The sequence below is a fragment of the Arachis stenosperma genome, chromosome 1 (assembly GCF_014773155.1).
Source record: "Arachis stenosperma cultivar V10309 chromosome 1, arast.V10309.gnm1.PFL2, whole genome shotgun sequence".
In the NCBI taxonomy this organism is placed as follows: domain Eukaryota; kingdom Viridiplantae; phylum Streptophyta; class Magnoliopsida; order Fabales; family Fabaceae; genus Arachis; species Arachis stenosperma.
Genome location: NC_080377.1, coordinates 112923421 through 112943587, shown reverse-complemented (window position 1 = coordinate 112943587; position 20167 = coordinate 112923421). Strand labels below are relative to the sequence as shown.

General features: G+C 39.6%; 1 protein-coding gene across 1 annotated transcript; it reads left to right on the top strand.

Moving 5' to 3' along the window:
* The first annotated feature begins 16607 nt into the window (after positions 1–16607).
* LOC130946254 (uncharacterized) lies at positions 16608–19229 on the top strand. The gene is made up of 6 exons (XM_057874927.1): positions 16608–17343; positions 17585–17636; positions 18041–18124; positions 18517–18581; positions 18689–18844; positions 18919–19229. Exons 1-6 carry the CDS (start codon positions 16669–16671, stop codon positions 18967–18969), a joined length of 1083 nt encoding a protein of 360 aa, XP_057730910.1. The 5' UTR covers positions 16608–16668; the 3' UTR covers positions 18970–19229.
* The last annotated feature ends 938 nt before the right edge of the window (positions 19230–20167 follow it).

Sequence of the window (20167 nt, the reverse complement as noted above, 5' to 3'; positions counted from 1 at the left end):
GCCTTCTGAAGTCTCTGAGGATATGGCATTTTTGGCTTGTATTCAGGAGCCTTTGGCAATGTAGGATATGTGTCTAGAGAGTCAGGGAATGGGTTGTCTGCACGCTTTGGAGGGGCGTGCTCTACTTCATCCTTTTTCTCCTTTGGAGCTTTCTTTTCAACTAGCTCTTCATTGGCCCTTGTCTCAGAACCAGCTGTTTTACCACTTCTCAATTGGATAACCTTGCAGTCTTCTCTTGGGTTCACCACTGTATCACTTGAAAATGTACTTGCACACCTCTCCGGTATTTGCTTGCTCAGCTGACCCATTTGCACTTCTAAATTTCTAATGGAGGCTCTGGTTTCCTGCATAAAACTCCTCATCATCTCCCAATTAGAATCTTCCTTGGATTTGGAGTTAGCCTACTAAGGCTGAGATTGGCAGTTATTATAACTATTTTGTTGGAAGCCGCCCTGAGAATTATTGTTGAAATTCTGAGGTCTCTGAGGTTGGTCTCTCCACCCAAAATTTAGGTGATTTCTCCATCCTTGATTGTAAGTCTGAGAATAGGGGTCATTATTTGGATTTCTAGAACCACTCCCCATGTAATTGACTTGTTCAGAAGAGGATTGAGCATACCCAGAATTATCATTTTGCACTAAATTTTCTCCCATGTCATAGGAGATCTCTTGAGGTGGATTTTGGGTGTTGATAGCTGAGACTTGCATGCCACTCATGTGTTGAGTAAGTAGATTTATTTGCTGAGACATAAGCTTGTTCTGAGCAAGAATAGTATTAAGAGCTTCCACTTCCATGACACCCTTCTTCTGAGGACCCTCAGAGTTCACGGGATTCCTGTTAGATGAGTATAAATATTGGTTGCTAGCAACCAATTCAATAAGCTCAATAGTCTCCTCCGGTGTCTTCTTTTTGTGCAATGAACCTCCTGCAGAATTGTCTAAGCACATCTCGGACATTTCACCCAAGCCTTCATAAAAGATATCTAGTTGAGTCTATTTGGAGAACATGTCTGGAGGGCATTGTCTAATCAGTAGCTTGTATCTCTCTGACGAGTGGATTTTTGATGGTTTAGAATTCACAAATGAATTCTCGTTGCAAGTATAGTTTCTAAACCAACAATAATCCTTTCATACAAAAGATTGTTTGTCACAAGTAACAAACCCCTAAATTTATAAACCGAAGTATTGAACCTCGGGTCGTTCTCCCTAGGATTTACAATAAAGTGTCTTGTTATTGGTTGTGAGTTATTTTGGGGTTTTAGATGAGAAACATGAATGGTAAATGGTAAGAAAATTTTATTAACAAAATGATCTTGGCAAGATTTGGTTGTCAAGGGTCTTCATCATTATCACTAGCCACAAGTATGGTAGTTGCAATGATTAACCCCACTTAGTCATCCTTAAATCAATTAACAAAGGAAAGTCAAGTGAGTTATATCAATCCTAGTCCATAAGTCCTAGCTTTCCACTAATTGGATTAATGAAGGCTGGAGTTAATGGCTATCAACTAGCAATCAATTGGACACTAGTGACTCAAGAAATCCTAAGTTACCTTCTCAAGCCAAGAACATAAAATCCTACTCTAACATCCTCTCAAGCATTTCATCAAACACTTGATAGGCATAAAAGGAAAACATAGTAAATCAACAACAAGAATGAAATCTAACAACAATTATTGAAAGAAATTAACAACAACAATCAAAAGAAACACTTTTATTATGAATTACCTTTATTGAATTGGAAGAAAGTAAAAAGAAACAATACTAGATCTACAACTAAACATAAGAACAACATAAAGGAAATTGCAATAAAAGAATGGAAGAAGAATGAATGTAACAACAAGGAATTGAGAAGATAGAGGTAGAGGAAGATGAATCTAAATCTAAATCCAAGAACTAACCCTAATCCTAATTCTAATTCTAGAGAGAAGTGAGAGCTTCTCTCTCTAGAAACTACTTCTAAACTAATCCTAATGTGTGTATTGTCATCTATGTCAATCCCCTTCAATCCTTGGTTCTTATATGCATTTTGGCGCCAAAGTTGGTTGCTGAAACCTTCCCAAAATCGCCAGGCACGTGTTACATAAATGAAGTCATGTGCCATCATCGGCGCGTGCGCGCATGGTACGCGTGCGCGTCCTTGGCCTGTTTCGCAATGTGCGCGCGAGCGCCTAGTGCGCGTACGCGTGCACGGCCTGGATCAGCTCTTTGGCTTTTAGTGCTTCTCTCCACTTGCATGCTTCCTTCCTTGCTTCCTTTGATCCATGCCTAGCCCATTTCAACCTGAGATTACTAGCAAACACATCAAGGCATCTTGTGGAATCAAAGAGAAATTAGAATTCATCAAGATAAGGCTTAAAAAGCATGTTTTTACACTTAAGCACGAATATGGGAGAGATAACAAAACCATGCTAATTCATAGGCTAAATGTGACAAAAGGTTATCAAAAATACTCTAAATTCAATACACAACAAACCGTCAAATTGGGGTTTGTCAACCTCCCCACACTTAAACCTTAGCATGTCCTCATGCTAAAATAAGAAGGAACTAAAGGGTATGACATTGAATGCAACTAAACTATATGAATCCTATCCAAATGCAACTACCTAAAATAAATGCAAATGCTTAATTCAAACATCTCAAATTGCCAAGAGAGCATGTGTAAGCATAAGGGCTAGACAATAGGAATTAATTCCAAACCACAATTGTATTGAATTAACAAAAAGAGTTTAAACTTGCAAGAATGTAGATAATATGGGTGAACACATGTAGTTGAACTTTTGAACCCTTACCGGATATGTGTATCCGCTCTATTCACTCAAGTGTTTAAGGGTTAATTCACTCAATTCTCTTCTAATCATGTTTTCCAAAATTCGATTTTCTTCTAACAATCAACACTCATTCAATGCATGCATACATTCATCATGAGGTCTTTCATTTAGGTTGTAATGGGGTTAGGGTCAAGGTAGGATCATTTGTGGTTAAGTGGACTAGGATTGAATCTTTGATTAGCATAGACTTTCCCACCTAACTATATAATGACCTATACAAGTTCAAACTATTCTAACTACCCATTCTTCACTTTTTTTTCTTACATACTCATGCATTCTTACTTGATTCATAACACCTATGCATTGATTCCTTTTTATTGACTTCACCTTGGGACATTTTGTCCCCTCTTTACTATATATTTTTTTTTCTTTTTTCATCATCAAATATTTTTTTTTCTTTCTTTTCATTCATTTTTTTCTTTTCTTTTCTTTATATACTTTTTTTTCTTTTTCTTCTTTCAAACTACATACAAGAACATCAATGCATAAGGTCTTTTCATTTAATCAATACATGAATATCTACCCAATTCCTAAACATGAAAGTGTACTACCCCTTTTATCCTATCCAATGTTCCCAAGCCTCACCAACTTTGAATAATAAACACTCTCACTAGCCTAGGCTAATCAAAGATCCAAATAAGGACTTTTATTGGTTTTCCGCCTTGGGCTTGTAATGTGCTAATTTGAGAACAAGTTGGTTAAGCATAGGCTCAAAATTGGCTAACAATGGAGAATAAAAGGTTGGCTATTTGGGTAAGTGGCTAATGAAATAATGGCCTCAATCATATAAATGCATAAATACAAGAAATAGATGGATATATAGAATCAAGCGAATCAAGGATTACAATCATAGAAAGAGAATAAATTCACACAAGAATGGAAAATAAGTGGTTATAAAATGTAACCACATCAATAGGCTCAAGTCCTCACAAGCTTGTGTTCTCAATTCAATACATGCTTCACAAAGTATGAAATTCAAGCAAGTTTCACCAAAAATTTTCTTTCAATCAATTGGGCTAATGCCCTATATTTAAACTTCTTGAAAACTTTCAATGTTTGAAGAAGCATTGTTGTGATTGAAAGATTCAAAATTTTTCTTAGTTCACCCTTTCCATTTTCATTTAAAACCAATTTCTTATGCAAAAAGGGTGACTAAATATTTGCCATTTCAAGTATGATTTCTAATCACAACCACAACTAAAAAGACAAAGATAATCAAAATGTATAAGGAAAGATAAAATCCAACTAAAAGTACGAAATCTATCATCCAAAATATCTAAAATCCAAAAGCATCAAAATATCTAAAATCCCAAAATAAGCAATAAAAGTAATAAAAATATCCAAAGCAAACTAGAAGTGCATCAAAATATATACAAAATGTGCAAAATAGGATAACTAAGCTGAAAAGTAGTTCACCGGTTCCCAAATAATGCTACCGGTGCCCTCCCCACACTTAAAACCAAGCATCGTCCTCGATGCTAAACCGGAGGATCAGTGGGAGGTACAACGATAGGCGCTGGCTCGGGCTGTGGAACCGGCTCCTCATGAGTCTCTGGTGGCACTGTAGTGTCCGGGGCATCCGGCTGGGCTGGTGCCTCCGCCTCCTCCGCCTGATGATCCTGCTCATCGGAAGCCGGAGAATCGGGAAGCGGAGGTAGCTCAGCACCCAAAGAAATCAAGGCCTGGTCCATCCTGTCCAACCGGCGTCTGACATGGCGTCTCTCACGCTCTAAGAACCGGAAAAGGCGCTGGACCAGGAGGTAAGTAGGCTCAGGGACAGCTGGTGGATCCGTAGACGATAATGGAGCTGCAGCAGTAGAGGATGATGGGGCAGCCGTAGGGGCAGAAGGTGAAGGCGTCCCCACGGTAGCTCTGGCCCGAGATCGGCGTCTGGCAAGTGGTCTCTCGTGCACCCAACCACCCCAGGGAATGGTAACCTCCCTGTCATCAGCATCAGGGGGCGGTGGTCGCACGTCATCGTCCGACCATGGGACCTCAGCCAGGGCCGCCATACTCGTGACCAATGTAGGAAATGGAAGTAGGCCACGAATATGCGCCCGCCACATACACTGTCTGATCAGTCTAGGGAAGGAGACTTCCTTTCCCTCCATCACACACCCGATCAGTAGAAGCATCTCCATAGGGATCTCAGAGAAGTGGGTGGTGGGAAGGACATAGCATGCAAATATCATCTGCCAAGTCTTGGCCTCCCTAGTCAAGTGAGTAAACATCATCCCTTTCGGCTTGGTGTTGTTGGCATCCATAACCCAAGTGGCCTCTGGTAACCCAATAACAGTCCTAAGCGCCTCATAATCAAAGGTCATACTGTGTATGGCTAACTCAGCCTGCTGATGGGCACACAACTCATCAGGGACATGCCGGCACTGTAGCGCTTCCTCAATGGCAGTCTCAGTGATCATAATCTCCCTACCCCTCACCTGAACCGAATCCAATGTCGGACGGAAGAAGTTGCAGTAAAATTCCTTCACCCAAGACACATTAATATCCCCCAAATCCCAGTCGACAAAGTCAATACCCAAATCAATGATCCGACCGGAAATAGACCGTCTCACATCAATAGGGAGAAGCAGCTTCTTCTCAATGTTCAGCTTTGTTGTCCGATATTTAGAAAATCGGAGCTCACAATAGAGATTAGGGAATTTGTCCGGATTGGTGGAAGGTAACTGTTGGTTCTCCTTGTCCACATCATTTAATGGGTTCTTGGCATAATTCTTATAGGTGGAAGGAATGGCGGGGGTAGAGTGTTTTCTCTTTTTAGAGGTAGTGGCTATGGCTTTGCCTTTGTCAGACATCCTGAAAAATATAACAGAGTATATAAGACATTTAGCATTTAACAAATAAAGCATGTTCAGGATACAATTGACAAAAAGAAACAACCTTGATGTTGCAATGAATGTGCAAAAGTGAACAAATGAACTAAGAAAGCAAGTGTCATTAAAAGTAACAACTCATATTTAAAATGCAAGAATATCATCATAATTTTTTTGAAAGAATTGTTAAAGAGTAAGCGGAAGTTAGGTGGTTAAAGAAATTAATGAGGTTAGAAAAGTGGATTAGTGATATGATGATATCTAAGCATAATAAAAAGAAAAGTTGTGGCTCATGTTCACAAATATTGTGCAAATCCGGGAAATCAAAAGGAAAAGAAGGTTGCCCAAGTTTGAAATAAAGAGCAAAGTGAAACCAATTTCCTTGAAAATCGGGCAGCATTCCGGCTTAAAACAGGACGTTCCCGGATAGCGAATGATCACAGTTAGCATAGCAAACAACATCAAATAGTACAGCACCACTGATATGGGATTCAGGCAGCGAGAAATACACAAAAACAGTCCAAAAGTAGCATACAACATCCAAACAGCAAACAGCAAATGAAGCACGAACGGAGCACTTATCAGGCCTAGAATCCTCTATCCAGCCCTAGCTACCTAACCGCAATTATTTCTATCTAACCTAGCATACCAAATTTGAATTCAACCTAACTAACATACAATTGGACTAACTAACAGAAATTAGAGACTAACAGAAAAAACAGAAAAAAAATTGAGTGGAACCTGGGAGCAGAGTAATCAGTAATGGAAGGGAGAATGGGGGAGGAATAGGGCTAGGAACTGTGCCGCCGTGAACGGTGGCCGGAAGGAGGAGCGGCGGCGGTGGTGGAGGTTCGGCCAGGGGAAAAAGGAGAGAGGGAATGAATGAGAGAGAGAAAGAGTGAGCGAGGACAGAGCGGGAGAGAGAGAGATGGGTTGCCGGCGGTGAAGACGGGTGGCGGCGGAGACTGCCGGTTGCGGTGTGGGAAGAGTGAGAGAGAGAGACGGGTGGAGTGAGAGAAGGGTGAGAGTGAGTGGTGATGAAAAGGGGGGAAAGAGAAGAAGAAAGGAGGGTGGCCGGCGGTGGTGGCTGTTGCTGCTGCCGCGGTGGTATGGAGGTTGAGAGGAGGAAGAAGATGATGGAGGTTGGTGGTGTGCGCGACTGCGCAGTGCGCGTCGCGTATTAGGGTTATCCTTATTTTAAATCCACGCGAGCGCGCACCTTGCGCGTCCGCGTGCCTTGATGAAACTTGTGACCTACGCGTGCGCGTGCAGCACGCTCGAGCGTGGATGAGCACATTAGGAAGGGACGCGTGCGCGTACCGCGTGCGCACGCGTGTATGAGGTTGGGCTAGAGGCATAGAGTTGGCCCAACCCAGGCTTAACTCTCTGGAGACTGGCCCGGAAGTCGCGCAATCAGATCGGCGCGCACGCGGCATGTACGCGTCCGCGCGCAGTGAGAGGAATTGGAGATCCGCGCGTGAGCGTGCAATGCGCCATAGCGTGGGTGGCAGGATAGGTATGGGTGCGTGCGCGTGAAGTGCGCGCACGCATACGTTAGATTGGGCCTGAGGCTTAGAGTGGGCTCGAGGCACGCCCAACTCTCGGGTCCTTGGCCTAGATTGGTGGCAGTACGCATGGACGCGAGCGCGCCAAGTGCGCGTGCGCGTACATTGCTATGGTATGAGATGGCGCGTCGGCGCGATGTGCGCGCTCGCGCAGACCGAGTTGGGCCTCGGGCCTAAAGCTAGCCCAGAGCCGGCTCAACTCTCTGGGGTTTGGCTCAAAAATCTGCAGCAGCGAATCGGCGCGGACGCGGCATGTACGCGTCCGCGTGAACGGTCAAGTTCTTAAAAACGGCGCGCACGCACGTTGTGCGCATCCGCGTGGATAGTGTTGGGCTCAAGGCATAATATTTGCCCAAGGGAGGCCCAACTCTCGGGGGTGTGGCTCATGGTGCATCCACACAGGGACGCGTGCGCGTACATGGTGCGCTCGCGTCTACCCCCCACCCCTTTTTTTTTTTTCAGAAACAAATTTCTAGGTGCTCCCCTTATTGTTCACAACTCTTATTCACTCAACTATCATACAATTCACAAAAATGCAATTTTGATATTATCCATCTACTACTAAACACAACATGTATATGACTTAAGCTAACAATTAAATTGTACAAACAAATTTGTATGAAACATCTACCTACAATGGTAACTCAAATCACTTATTAAGTAACTGTAAAGGATTGGAAAGAGTTTACCATGGTGGGGTGTCTCCCACCTAGCACTTTTAGTTTAAGTCCTTAAGTTGGACATTTGAGAAGCTCGTTGTCATGGTGGCTTATGTTTGTATTCATCCTTGAATCTCCAAGGATCTTTGCTTCTCAATTGGTTGACAGAATTTCCAACCATCTTTATTAAGCTTGGGCAAAGTTCTACCCAAAATACGAGTCCCCATATTTGATCTTCACATAGCGAACCGGGATCCCATATCTTATCTTCACACCCATCCTTTAGTTGAGTTTCATGATTTTGTCGGATGAGCGGTTGGCATAAATGTGGTTGACACATAGAATCCTCTTTATTCCACCAATGCTTCCTTCTAGATCCATACAAAGTGATCCTTGTCCCAACATCATCCCTATACCTTGAGGCCTTGACCTTGATAAGCTTAACACCTACTTTCCAACCACTACACAACCCCTTGTTACTTTTGATTCCACAAAGAGTTCTAAGTTGACCATCATTTTCAATTAAACCATATTCAAGTGAGAAATTAAAGCTTAAAGATAGAGATTTTACCCACTTAAATGTTGTGTTGGATGGTAACTTGGGAAGGGAGACTTCCCCACACTTAGACAATGCAAGATCTACCTCCTTGTGCTCTTCTGTGATTGTTTCCACCTCTTCAGAATTTTCTTCAATTTCAACCTCATCGTCTTTGTTACGTGGCTTGGTGTTGTCTTCAAGAGACTCATCTTGTCTAATGAGAGGTGATTCAATTTTGGATAGAAATTCATTGATGAATAAGTTCATCTCTTGATCAACCTCTTCATATTCTTCAATTTCAATATACACCATGTCAACTTCATTGTTTACCAAGGGTATGGGAGGTTGTGCACATTCTTCTATAATTTCAACTTCATGTCCAATGGGAGAAGGTTCCATTGTAGAGAGAAATTCATCCATGATTGAATCCATCTCTTGATAAGCCTCTTCCACATTTCCAATGATGATATGCTTTGGAGGTTGCGCACCCTCTTCAGCATCAATATCAAACTTCTTGGAAGAGTGCTCCATGATGCTACATTCCCATGGACGTTCAACATCTCCTAAATCTTCAACCACGTCTTCCCTTTCTTCAATGATCATAGACTTCTCCAATTGTTCCGACACAAAACTTGATTCTCCCTTCTTTTCCACCGAATTTTCCAATTTCTCCTTCATGCTTTGCTCTTCTTTTGACTTTTCACATGTGGTCACGGAAGTACCTTGAGTGCTCAAGCATTGGTGGGCTAAGGTGGACACTACCTTGGTCAAGTTGGTCACAAACTCAAGTGTATCCCGCTTCATGGCTTCTTGTCCTTGAAGTAACAAAGTGAGAGGATCGTCTATTGGGGCTTGGGATGAATAGGAAGGATCATTATTTTGGAGAGAGGGTTCATAATAGGAGGGTGGTTCTTCTTGGTAAGGTTGTGGAGATTGTGTGTATTGAGGTGGTTCTTGGTAGTGATTTTGGAATTGTGGTGGTTCTAAAGGTTCTTGCTCATAATGGTCATAAAAATATGGTATGGATGATTGGTCATATGATGGATATGGATCATAGGAAGGTGCTTGGTATGGAAAGGCTTGTGAGAATGGTTGAGGTTCATGTTGAGGATATGATTCATAGGCATATAATGGTGGTTGTTGAGTGTCACAAAAAGAGTCCTCATAGCCATTAAGTTGACATGCATTAGGATGGGAATTATACCTATAAGTATCCGGAGGTTGTTGCCAATAGGAGTGATCAATTCCTTGAGGCTCCTCCCATCTTTGTTGGTTCCATCCATGGTACATGTTGCCATTAAAGTTTACATTTCCTACAACACAATTAGAACCAAACTCATAGCCAAAGTGAGAATTCATTATGGAGAAACAAAATAAAACTAACAAAATCTAGTAGACAAGCAAAAGACAAACTATTTACACTTTTCACATATGTACAATAACCAATAACATAACACCATTGCAATCCCCGGCAACGGCGCCATTTTGACGAATGGATTTTTGATGGTTTAGAATTCACAAATGAATTCTCGTTGCAAGTATAGTTTCTAAACCAACAATAATCCTTTCATACAAAAGATTGTTTGTCACAAGTAACAAACCCCTAAATTTATAAACCGAAGTATTGAACCTCGGGTCGTTCTCCCTAGGATTTACAATAAAGTGTCTTGTTATTGGTTGTGAGTTATTTTGGGGTTTTAGATGAGAAACATGAATGGTAAATGGTAAGAAAATTTTATTAACAAAATGATCTTGGCAAGATTTGGTTGTCAAGGGTCTTCATCATTATCACTAGCCACAAGTATGGTAGTTGCAATGATTAACCCCACTTAGTCATCCTTAAATCAATTAACAAAGGAAAGTCAAGTGAGTTATATCAATCCTAGTCCATAAGTCCTAGCTTTCCACTAATTGGATTAATGAAGGCTGGAGTTAATGGCTATCAACTAGCAATCAATTGGACACTAGTGACTCAAGAAATCCTAAGTTACCTTCTCAAGCCAAGAACATAAAATCCTACTCTAACATCCTCTCAAGCATTTCATCAAACACTTGATAGGCATAAAAGGAAAACATAGTAAATCAACAACAAGAATGAAATCTAACAACAATTATTGAAAGAAATTAACAACAACAATCAAAAGAAACACTTTTATTATGAATTACCTTTATTGAATTGGAAGAAAGTAAAAAGAAACAATACTAGATCTACAACTAAACATAAGAACAACATAAAGGAAATTGCAATAAAAGAATGGAAGAAGAATGAATGTAACAACAAGGAATTGAGAAGATAGAGGTAGAGGAAGATGAATCTAAATCTAAATCCAAGAACTAACCCTAATCCTAATTCTAATTCTAGAGAGAAGTGAGAGCTTCTCTCTCTAGAAACTACTTCTAAACTAATCCTAATGTGTGTATTGTCATCTATGTCAATCCCCTTCAATCCTTGGTTCTTATATGCATTTTGGCGCCAAAGTTGGTTGCTGAAACCTTCCCAAAATCGTCAGGCACGTGTTACATAAATGAAGTCATGTGCCATCATCGGCGCGTGCGCGCATGGTACGCGTGCGCGTCCTTGGCCTGTTTCGCAATGTGTGCGCGAGCGCCTAGTGCGCGTACGCGTGCACGGCCTGGATCAGCTCTTTGGCTTTTAGTGCTTCTCTCCACTTGCATGCTTCCTTCCTTGCTTCCTTTGATCCATGCCTAGCCCATTTCAACCTGAGATTACTAGCAAACACATCAAGGCATCTTGTGGAATCAAAGAGAAATTAGAATTCATCAAGATAAGGCTTAAAAAGCATGTTTTTACACTTAAGCACGAATATGGGAGAGATAACAAAACCATGCTAATTCATAGGCTAAATGTGACAAAAGGTTATCAAAAATACTCTAAATTCAATACACAACAAACCGTCAAATTGGGGTTTGTCACTCTCCCAAGCTTCATACAGAGTCTCACCATCCTTCTGCCTGAAGGTCTGAACCTCCACCCTAAGCTTAGTCAGCTTCTTTGGTAGGAAAAATTTAGTGAGAAACTTAGTAACCACCTTGTTCCAAGTATCCAAACTCTCTTTGGGTTGAGAATCTAGCCATAGCTTTGCTCCATCCCTTAGAGCAAACGGGAATAGCATGAGTTTGTACACATCTGGATTTACTCCATTTGTCTTCACAGTATCACAAATTTGCAGAAAACTAGAGATAAATTGATTTGGGTCTTCATGGGGAAGACCATGATACTAGCAATTTTGTTGCACCAGAGTGACCAGTTGAGGCTTCAACTCAAAGTTGTTCGCAGCAATAGGAGGCACCACAATGCTCTTTCCATACAGATCTGCAGTAGGAGCAGAGAAAGAGCCAAGTACTCTCCTTTGTTCATTCCCATTCGGGTTTGCCGTATTGGTATTATCAGTATTAATTGGATCCATAGTGGATTCTGCAGCCTTGTAAAGTTTTGCTTGTTATAAACGCCGCCTGAAAGTCCTTTCAGGTTCAGGATCAAAGTCTAAGAGATGTTCTTTGTCTCTGTTCCTGCGCATAAACAAATAGCAAACAAGAAAGAATGGGAATCTCTACGTCAGAGTGCAGAGAATTCCCAGTGAGGTATCCTGTGTAAAAATATTAAATAAAATAAATAAATAAATAGAAAAAGATAATAAATAGTCAACACCAAACTTAATTTCAGAAATTAAGAAAAATATTGATGCTATTTATTTATTAAAAAAAATTTTAAAAATAAATTTTAATAAAATTAAAAATAAAACGCCTAATCTAAACAATCAAATAACTGATAGTTGTTAATCACAGTCAATCTCCGGCAACGGCGCCAAAAACTTGGTGCGGTATTTTACAACCCACAAACTAACCAGCAAGTACACCGGGTCGTACCAAGTAATACCTTACGTGAGTAAGGGTCGATCCCACGAGGATTGATGGATCAAGCAACAATAGCGTTTGATAGGATTAGTTAGGCAAGCAGAAAATAGTTTTGAGATATTCAAAGAGCATTAAACAGTACTTTAAGAATTTCAGAAAGCAAGCAGCAATGAGTTGGGAATAAAATATTTGAGAAAGCAATCAAGGTTTCAGATTTATGTATTTTTTCGGATTTATTTTCTTACTAACTATTTTAATCATGCAAGATTTAATTTCATGGCAAACTATATGTGACTAGACCCTAATTCCTTAGACCTTCCTAGTCTCCTCTAAAATTCATTAATTGCCAATTCCGTAGTCAATTAATTCCAATTAGAGGTTGATGATCAATTTCTAGTTTATATGCCAAAAGAATCCTAATTATCCAAAAATAAGGGGATTATATGTCACGTATCCCGTTAAATACAAACAATTAGAAATTCAGTATAATATGTTTTCAAGCTGTTGTTCAAGTAAAGAGCTTTTCCAAATTTTACAAGAACTCAATTAGAACATAGGTCATACTTCCGTTCCACCCAATGTTCATAAAATAAAGAACGAAAACAATTATTGAAATATAAATCTAAACATGGATTAAATTAGAAAGATCAAACGAATAAATCTATACAAATAGACAGAGCTCCTAACCTTAACAATAGAAGGTTAGTTGCTCATGGTTTAGAGAGAAAATAAGGATTGTCAAAATGTACAGAGTTCTTATCTGATGGCATCTAAATTCCTATTTACAACTAATCCTAATAAATTTAAAATCTAATTATCTAAAAATAATATCTTTTCCTAAAAATCATATTTGAATTTAAATTCGAATTAATTAACAAGTCTTCCGCTGATGGGTGCGGACCACTTGATTTGTCCATTTTGCAGCTTCTATTCTGTGTTTTCTGGGCTGGAAACTGGGTCAAAATGCGACCCAAAATCTACGCCAGCATTTTTTGTAAATTCTGTAGATCGCGCACGTCACACGTACGCGTCAGTCACGCGTACGTGTTGCTGGTCTTCTTCGCAAGTCACGCGGACGCGTCGGTCACGCGAACGTGTCGCTGAGCAAATCTTCAATTCACGCGTGCGCGTCAGTCACGTGCACGCGTCACCATGGATACTTCCAGATCATGTGCACGCGTCAGGCACGAGTGCGCGTCGCTCCTTGCAGCCATCTCCTTTGATTCTTGTGCTGCATAAACTCCGTCAAATTCCGCCGAATGCTACCTGAAATAGATAAAATTGCCCAAGACTCAAAATAGCATCCATATTGGCTAAAATATAATTAATTCTTAATTAAACTCAACAATTTAAGTGCAAATTCACTAGAAAAAGATAGACAAGATGCTCACGCATCAGGGTGGTGATGGGGAGACAAACCAGTGGTGAAACTCGACCTCAGTCTTAGGATAAGTAGCATTCACAAAAACCTCTGTGCATCCTTGCCCTTGAAACTCATGGTAAAATTTGCCACCACGTGACAGATATAAAAAGCCCGGTATGCATTAGGCGGAAGCCAGACACCATCAGGAGCCTCCAATGCAGTCTTTATCCCATTGTGCCTATTTGGTATGACTAGAATACCCGGTTGAGGCGTTACATGCTGTCCAAGGTGAGATAAAAAGAATGACCAAGACTCTGCATTCTCACCCTCTACAAGTGCAAATGCAATAGGAATGATATTGGAGTTGTTGTCCTAAGCAATCGCGACAAGCAGCGTACCACCGTATTTGCCGTACAGGTGCATCCCGTCGACACTAACCAACTACTTGCAATGACGGAAGGCCTCGATTCACAGTGGAAATGTCCAGAAAAGCCTATGGAAATAAGCTTATGAGTCATCCACTTACCCACCAACCCTCACAGTGCGCGTCCTCAACCCCGCGACACTATTTGGCCTCATGATCTGCACATCCAGTACGTGTCGCGGCAAATAATTTTATGACTCTTCCCAATCTCTATAAATTTGTGCTACGACCTTCTGTTTATCCATCCAAACCCTCCTGTAAGTCGGTCTAAACCCGAAATGTGCCTCTGTTGCATTCCGTAGTACCTTGATCGAGACGGCAGCATCAGCTCTGATCATATGCAGTATGAAGGCCAATATGAGATGATAATCAAGCATCTTGTGATCACTAGATATCGATGTGGCCAAGCAAGTATAAGGACCATTGTACCATTTTACTTCTCAAATACCTCTGCGCTGGCGGAAGCTAACCCGAATGAGCCATGTGCACTCGTTCCCGAACTCCTTGCCTTTGCTAGAGTACTTGTGATGATCAGATTCCAACACTTTGTACTCAACCTCATGACGGATGCTATAAGTCTTCACGCTTAACACGATCTCCTTTTTATCCTGAAATTGCTATGGTACCCCGCGACACTATCATGGTATCCAAGTTCAAAGTTGAAAAATGTGGGGGGTACTGATGAGTTCCTGAACTAGATGCTCCTCCACCCACATCATCATCATTATAATGCAGTGTATTCTCAACGCCATCCGGTATTCCACCCTCTCCGAAAATCGTGACCATAATAGGAGTATCGGGCGTCGCAATCACAACCTCACCCAAGGGTCCAGTGTCACCTATTCCTCCGTCACAGTTTCGATTCAGATTAGCTGCAAAGGAAGGAGATGCAACTAAAACTACCTCAGGTACAATCATCGGCACAGCTGACGAGGCACCAACATGCTTGGAACTAGAGCAGGTTGGTATTGCTGAGAATTGAGGATTTTGGTTCGATCCTCCATAACTACATACAACATCCACAAGTTTTGCCAATAACTCAGGGGTCTTCACCTCAGAAAACTGACAACGACAACGGAACAGAACTTGCAAATCTTCGTCACTGCCTATGACGAATGAATCATACTTCACATCATCGCCCAACACGAAAATCGAAATTCTGTAGAATAACTTCTCCACCTGTTTCACGCCATGCAGCTCTAGTTTCTGGAGTATAGTATTCTGAAACTCAGTGAAACTCGTCGAAGGTTTGAGGAAACACTCAGCGGGTCTTTGTCGGTAAATTTAATTCCCGATCACCTTTTTTTCTTAATGGACCCTCTATAGTATACTAAAACTAAAAAACTCTCATCACTAGCCATTACGAGTGGTAAAAAATTTACGTTCATCTCGTATTTATATACGTTAGGACTATTACTCGTATTTATACATACTAGTAAACCGAATCTAACGATTTTGATTTACCATTACCCAATACCATTGTAAATCGATTTTAATGGATTCGATTTGCTAAATCGAATCTTATTGATTCAATTTAGTATAATTTATATAAATTGAAATCTATAAATTTGATTTACTTTTAAATCACAATTTCAAATAATTCAAATCCAGTAGATTCGATTTTTATTAGCAACTCTAATTCAAATTCGATAAATTCAATTTATATAGAAATATACAACGAGACAATCTAGTAATATTTTTTAGTTTGGAAAATCCAAATAATATTGAAATGGCTTTGGTTTATGAAGGTGAATTACCTAAAATAATTTCTAGGGCTGCACACGGATCGGATCGGATCGGATATTGCCTAAAATTCTATCCGATCCGCACTGCATTCATCGGATCGGATCGGATACGATATCCGCAATTTTTTAGGCCGGATCCGATCCGATCCGATCCGCATAATTGCGGATCGGATCGGATCGGATATCGGATATATCCGCATAATTAAAAAAATTTATTTTAAGATTTTGTTTGGCCTTTTTACAAAAAAATATCCAGAAAATTCATTTTTTATCTGTTTAAGCCTATTTACTCCTAGAATATTATCAATAATAGTTCTTTTGAATAACAAAAATAAAATAATAACACAAGATTTAAATTTAATTATTCTAAGTTGAAGTACAACATAAAAAATTAAAAACAAAATATCATAAAATTCATAAAATAACATACTAAAATTCATATCACATTAGGGTTTACTGTCTTAAACTATGTTATTTATATGTGATGTGCGGATATGCGGATTTGCGGATCGGATCCGCGGATATCACTGCCGAATCCGCAATCCGATCCGACCATAGTGCGGATCGGATCCAATCCGATCTGATGACTCTGCGGATCGGATAATATCCGAAAAATTCGGATCGGATGCGGATAATTACCGCGGATATGCGGATATTATCCGATCCATGTGCAGCCCTAATAATTTCTGCCAAAGACCATCAAATAAATAAATAAATAAATAAATAAAACATACCTGGTAATTGGTAAAGATCATCATCGTCGTAATGACGTAACCTGAGATGGGTGAGTAAGAGGCAATATTAACCAAAAAAAAAAAAGGGGAGCAGAAGAAAAGAAATGGAGGAAGAAAAAGCGGCAGCATACTACGACGAGCTTACCAGAAAGGGCGAAGGGGCTGCCAGATTCAAGCAAGGGCTTGGCTTTTCAAGCGCCCCTTCAAACGACGACGTTCCAAAGCGAGGCTCAGCCCTTGCTTCTTCTTCTTCCTCCTTTCTTTCCAAATTCGTCAAAGCTTCCGCCCCTTCCAATTCTAACTCTCCTCCGCCGCCGCCACTGTCGTCGGAGTCTGACAAGCAAGCGTCGCTCCTCTCCATTCAAGACAAGCTCAAGAAAAAGCCCGCCCCCGATTCTTCTAGGGTTCCGGAGAAGAACAGAGATAGGGAACCCGATCGAACCACCAGAAGACGAAGCAGAAGCAGAAGTAGAAGTAGAGACAGATGTAGGGAGAGGGGAAAAGAATCGAGAAGGAGAAGTAGGAGCAGAAGCAGAAGCAGAGAGAGACACTCTCATAGAGACAGAGATAGAGATAGGGATAGGAGACGAAGAAGAAGGAGTAGGTCGAGAAGTAGAAGCGATTCCGATGGGGAGAGGCGGCGTAGAGGGAGACGCAGGAGCAGGAGTAGAAGTGTTTCTCCCCGCAGGTCAGAGAAGAATAGGGATCGAGATGATAGAAGAAAGGGGAACAATGCTGGGGTTGATTATGCGAAGCTTATTTCTGGTTATGACACTATGGTATCTTCAATCTTCTTCCCCTAAAAGAACAAAAAAAAAGAAAAAGAAAAAGAAGTGTTTGTGCTTGATACTTTGGTTTATTTCAATTTTAATTATTTGTGCCATGCCAAGCTTGTTGTCTAAGTGATGTGAGTAGTAATGGAGCTTATTGTTTGTACTTTGTAGAACTGCTTAGTATTTAGTTAGTTTCTTAAAAGTAAAAATCTTAATTAGTTTTCTCACTTTGCAATTACTCAAACAGTCATCTGCTGAAAGAGTCAAAGCTAAGATGAAGCTTCAGCTCTCCCAAACTGGTAAGTCTATAGTCCTTATTCAGACTTTCAGGTGGTGCTTTTTGATGCACAGCTTTGTTCTGCATATTCTAATTTGCTTTATGAACCATGAAATGTTCACACTGTCATTGTCATTGATTCTATTATTCTATATATTGCTTATGTTTACTATTGTGGTAATCAAGTGTAAGAACAATTTCCAACAGCTTACTGTGCGAAAATACAAGGTGAACTTGACTTTGCATGAATATCTCTGGTTGCTGTAGTGTGTGACCATGTGGTATCAGAATTTTAGGCTGGGGTTATGAAAAATATTTTACATTCAGACTTGAAGAGAATACAGTAATAGTTACTTATTATTGAGCAAGTGTGCTGGTTTATACATGTTGTACCAACTTGATTTCGTGGGATATTTTTTAATGCAGCGGCCCAAGACTCAGAAAAAGGTAAGGGCTGGGAGCGATTTGAGTTTGACAAGGATGCCCCTCTTGAAGATGAGGAAATTGAAGGTTGGACTTGTTTGCCAATTTCATTATTCTAAATAAATTTACCCATACGTCTTCACTGCAAATATAATCTGTTTTAAAATGTTCAAATATCCTTCCAATGGACAGTTTTTTGAGTCTTCCTATGTTTTCCTGATAATGCAACACAGGGTCCTGAATCATGATAATGTAAACTTCATTTTTAATTGATCCAATGTTGAGTACTGTTGTTGTGTGCTTGTTAATACCATCAATACTTACTGATTTTAATTGTTCATTGCTTAGTCATGGTGATTCTTTTAATTATTGAATGCCAATGATATTTTTGCTTATAAATGATAATGAGTAATGGTTTGGGGTTTGGCTTGAAGCCTGAAACTTAATTGAATTGATTGTATTTGCCCACCTATCTGCAGTGGCTGAAGATGATGCCTCCTTGGTCAAGCAAATTGGCCAGAGTTTCCGGTATTCTAAAATAGAGGTATATTCCTCTTCTTATATTCATGAATAGTCAGTTTTGTTCCTTGTTAACATACATGCATCATCTATGTATGGAAGACTGAATATAGAATCCATGTTCTTATCAAGGCAAGAAGGGAGGAACAAATCCAAGCTGCTCATGACGAAGCCATGTTTGGTACTTCAGCACTTCCACCTCCTACCAGTACTGACAGTGAGCCTGAAAGGGAGAATGAGAAAGAAGTTGATAAAAAAGCTGTTGTTACAAGCCTTTTAAGTGAAACGGTAAGTGGTTTCTCTGCAGACTTATGTGGATAAGCATGATGAGTCATTTAAGTAATCCTTGTATTTGGATTCAGGTGCTGGCCAAGAGAAAAGGATCTTGGCGTGATCGAGTTCGAGAATCATAGATATCGCACCTTGTGGCTGATGCTGCTAACAGAAAGGCTTGCAAAAGTATTTAGAAATATAAACAAGTATTAGGTACCTATGCAACTTTTATATTTTGAGAAGTTGAAGCATATATTTATAGTTTGACAGGCTATACGTGCCTCTGTTTGTCATCACATAAGAGGGGAAGTGTGGGATGTCTAGAAAGCCTTTTTGTAGATATTCAGTTTCAGTCTTTGTTTAAACTTTCAAGTGAATAGAACAAAATGAATTAGTTGTTTATTGTTTTCCAAATTCATTCCTTTCCATCCTCGTCGCCTATGGGGCGTTTAGGTGGTTGGCAGAACTTTTCTGGACTGTCCTCCACCTTGTGCGCAACTTTCATCTAAAGAGACCCCTTTTTAAGCATGACAAGGAAGAATAAGAACAGTCAACGACTGAAACATAGGAGAAAAACGGCCTTAAAAGCGCAGTTCCTGGTTCCTGCATCCCTACCTTCCTTGAGCGCATTCCGGTGAAGTGACAGGGAATAAAGTGCCAATGACAAGGAAGGTTTCAATTTTTGAGATTTTGTTCTCAAACTCACTGTTACAAGAAGCAAAAAATCTTAGCTTTTATATTCACTCACTGGCATTCAATCATTAACTCAACTTTTAATGTTCTTCTACTAAATATTCTTTTTATACATGTTATTGTTTTATTTATAGATTTAATTCGACATTGTATATTTTTATAATTATAGTTCTTGTGTATTATATTTATTATTTTTTTATAATATAATTTATTGATTTCATTAAGTAAAGTAAATTAAATAAAAAAATTAACCATAATAATAATAATAATAATAATAAGTTATAGCATATTAAAAAATATTACTATGAATAATAGAAAAAAATATTATAAAAAACACATCAGAAAAAGGTATAAAAAAATTTAAACAAAGTTAAAAAATATTATAATTTAATGTTATGTCTTTTTTAGTAATTATATATCTAAAAGTGATTTTAACTAATATTATCTAAACAATATTTATTTTATCAAAATCAATTTTCGTATAGAGTTGTCAAATATAAATTATGTTGACACAAACTTACTTTTACTTAGAAAATCACTTTCATGCAAATTCTAAGTTTGATAAACATCAATCCAAACACACACTTAGGTGGTGGAGGACTATAGAGGCATTATGATAGATAAATGATCCACAGGAATTTTAGA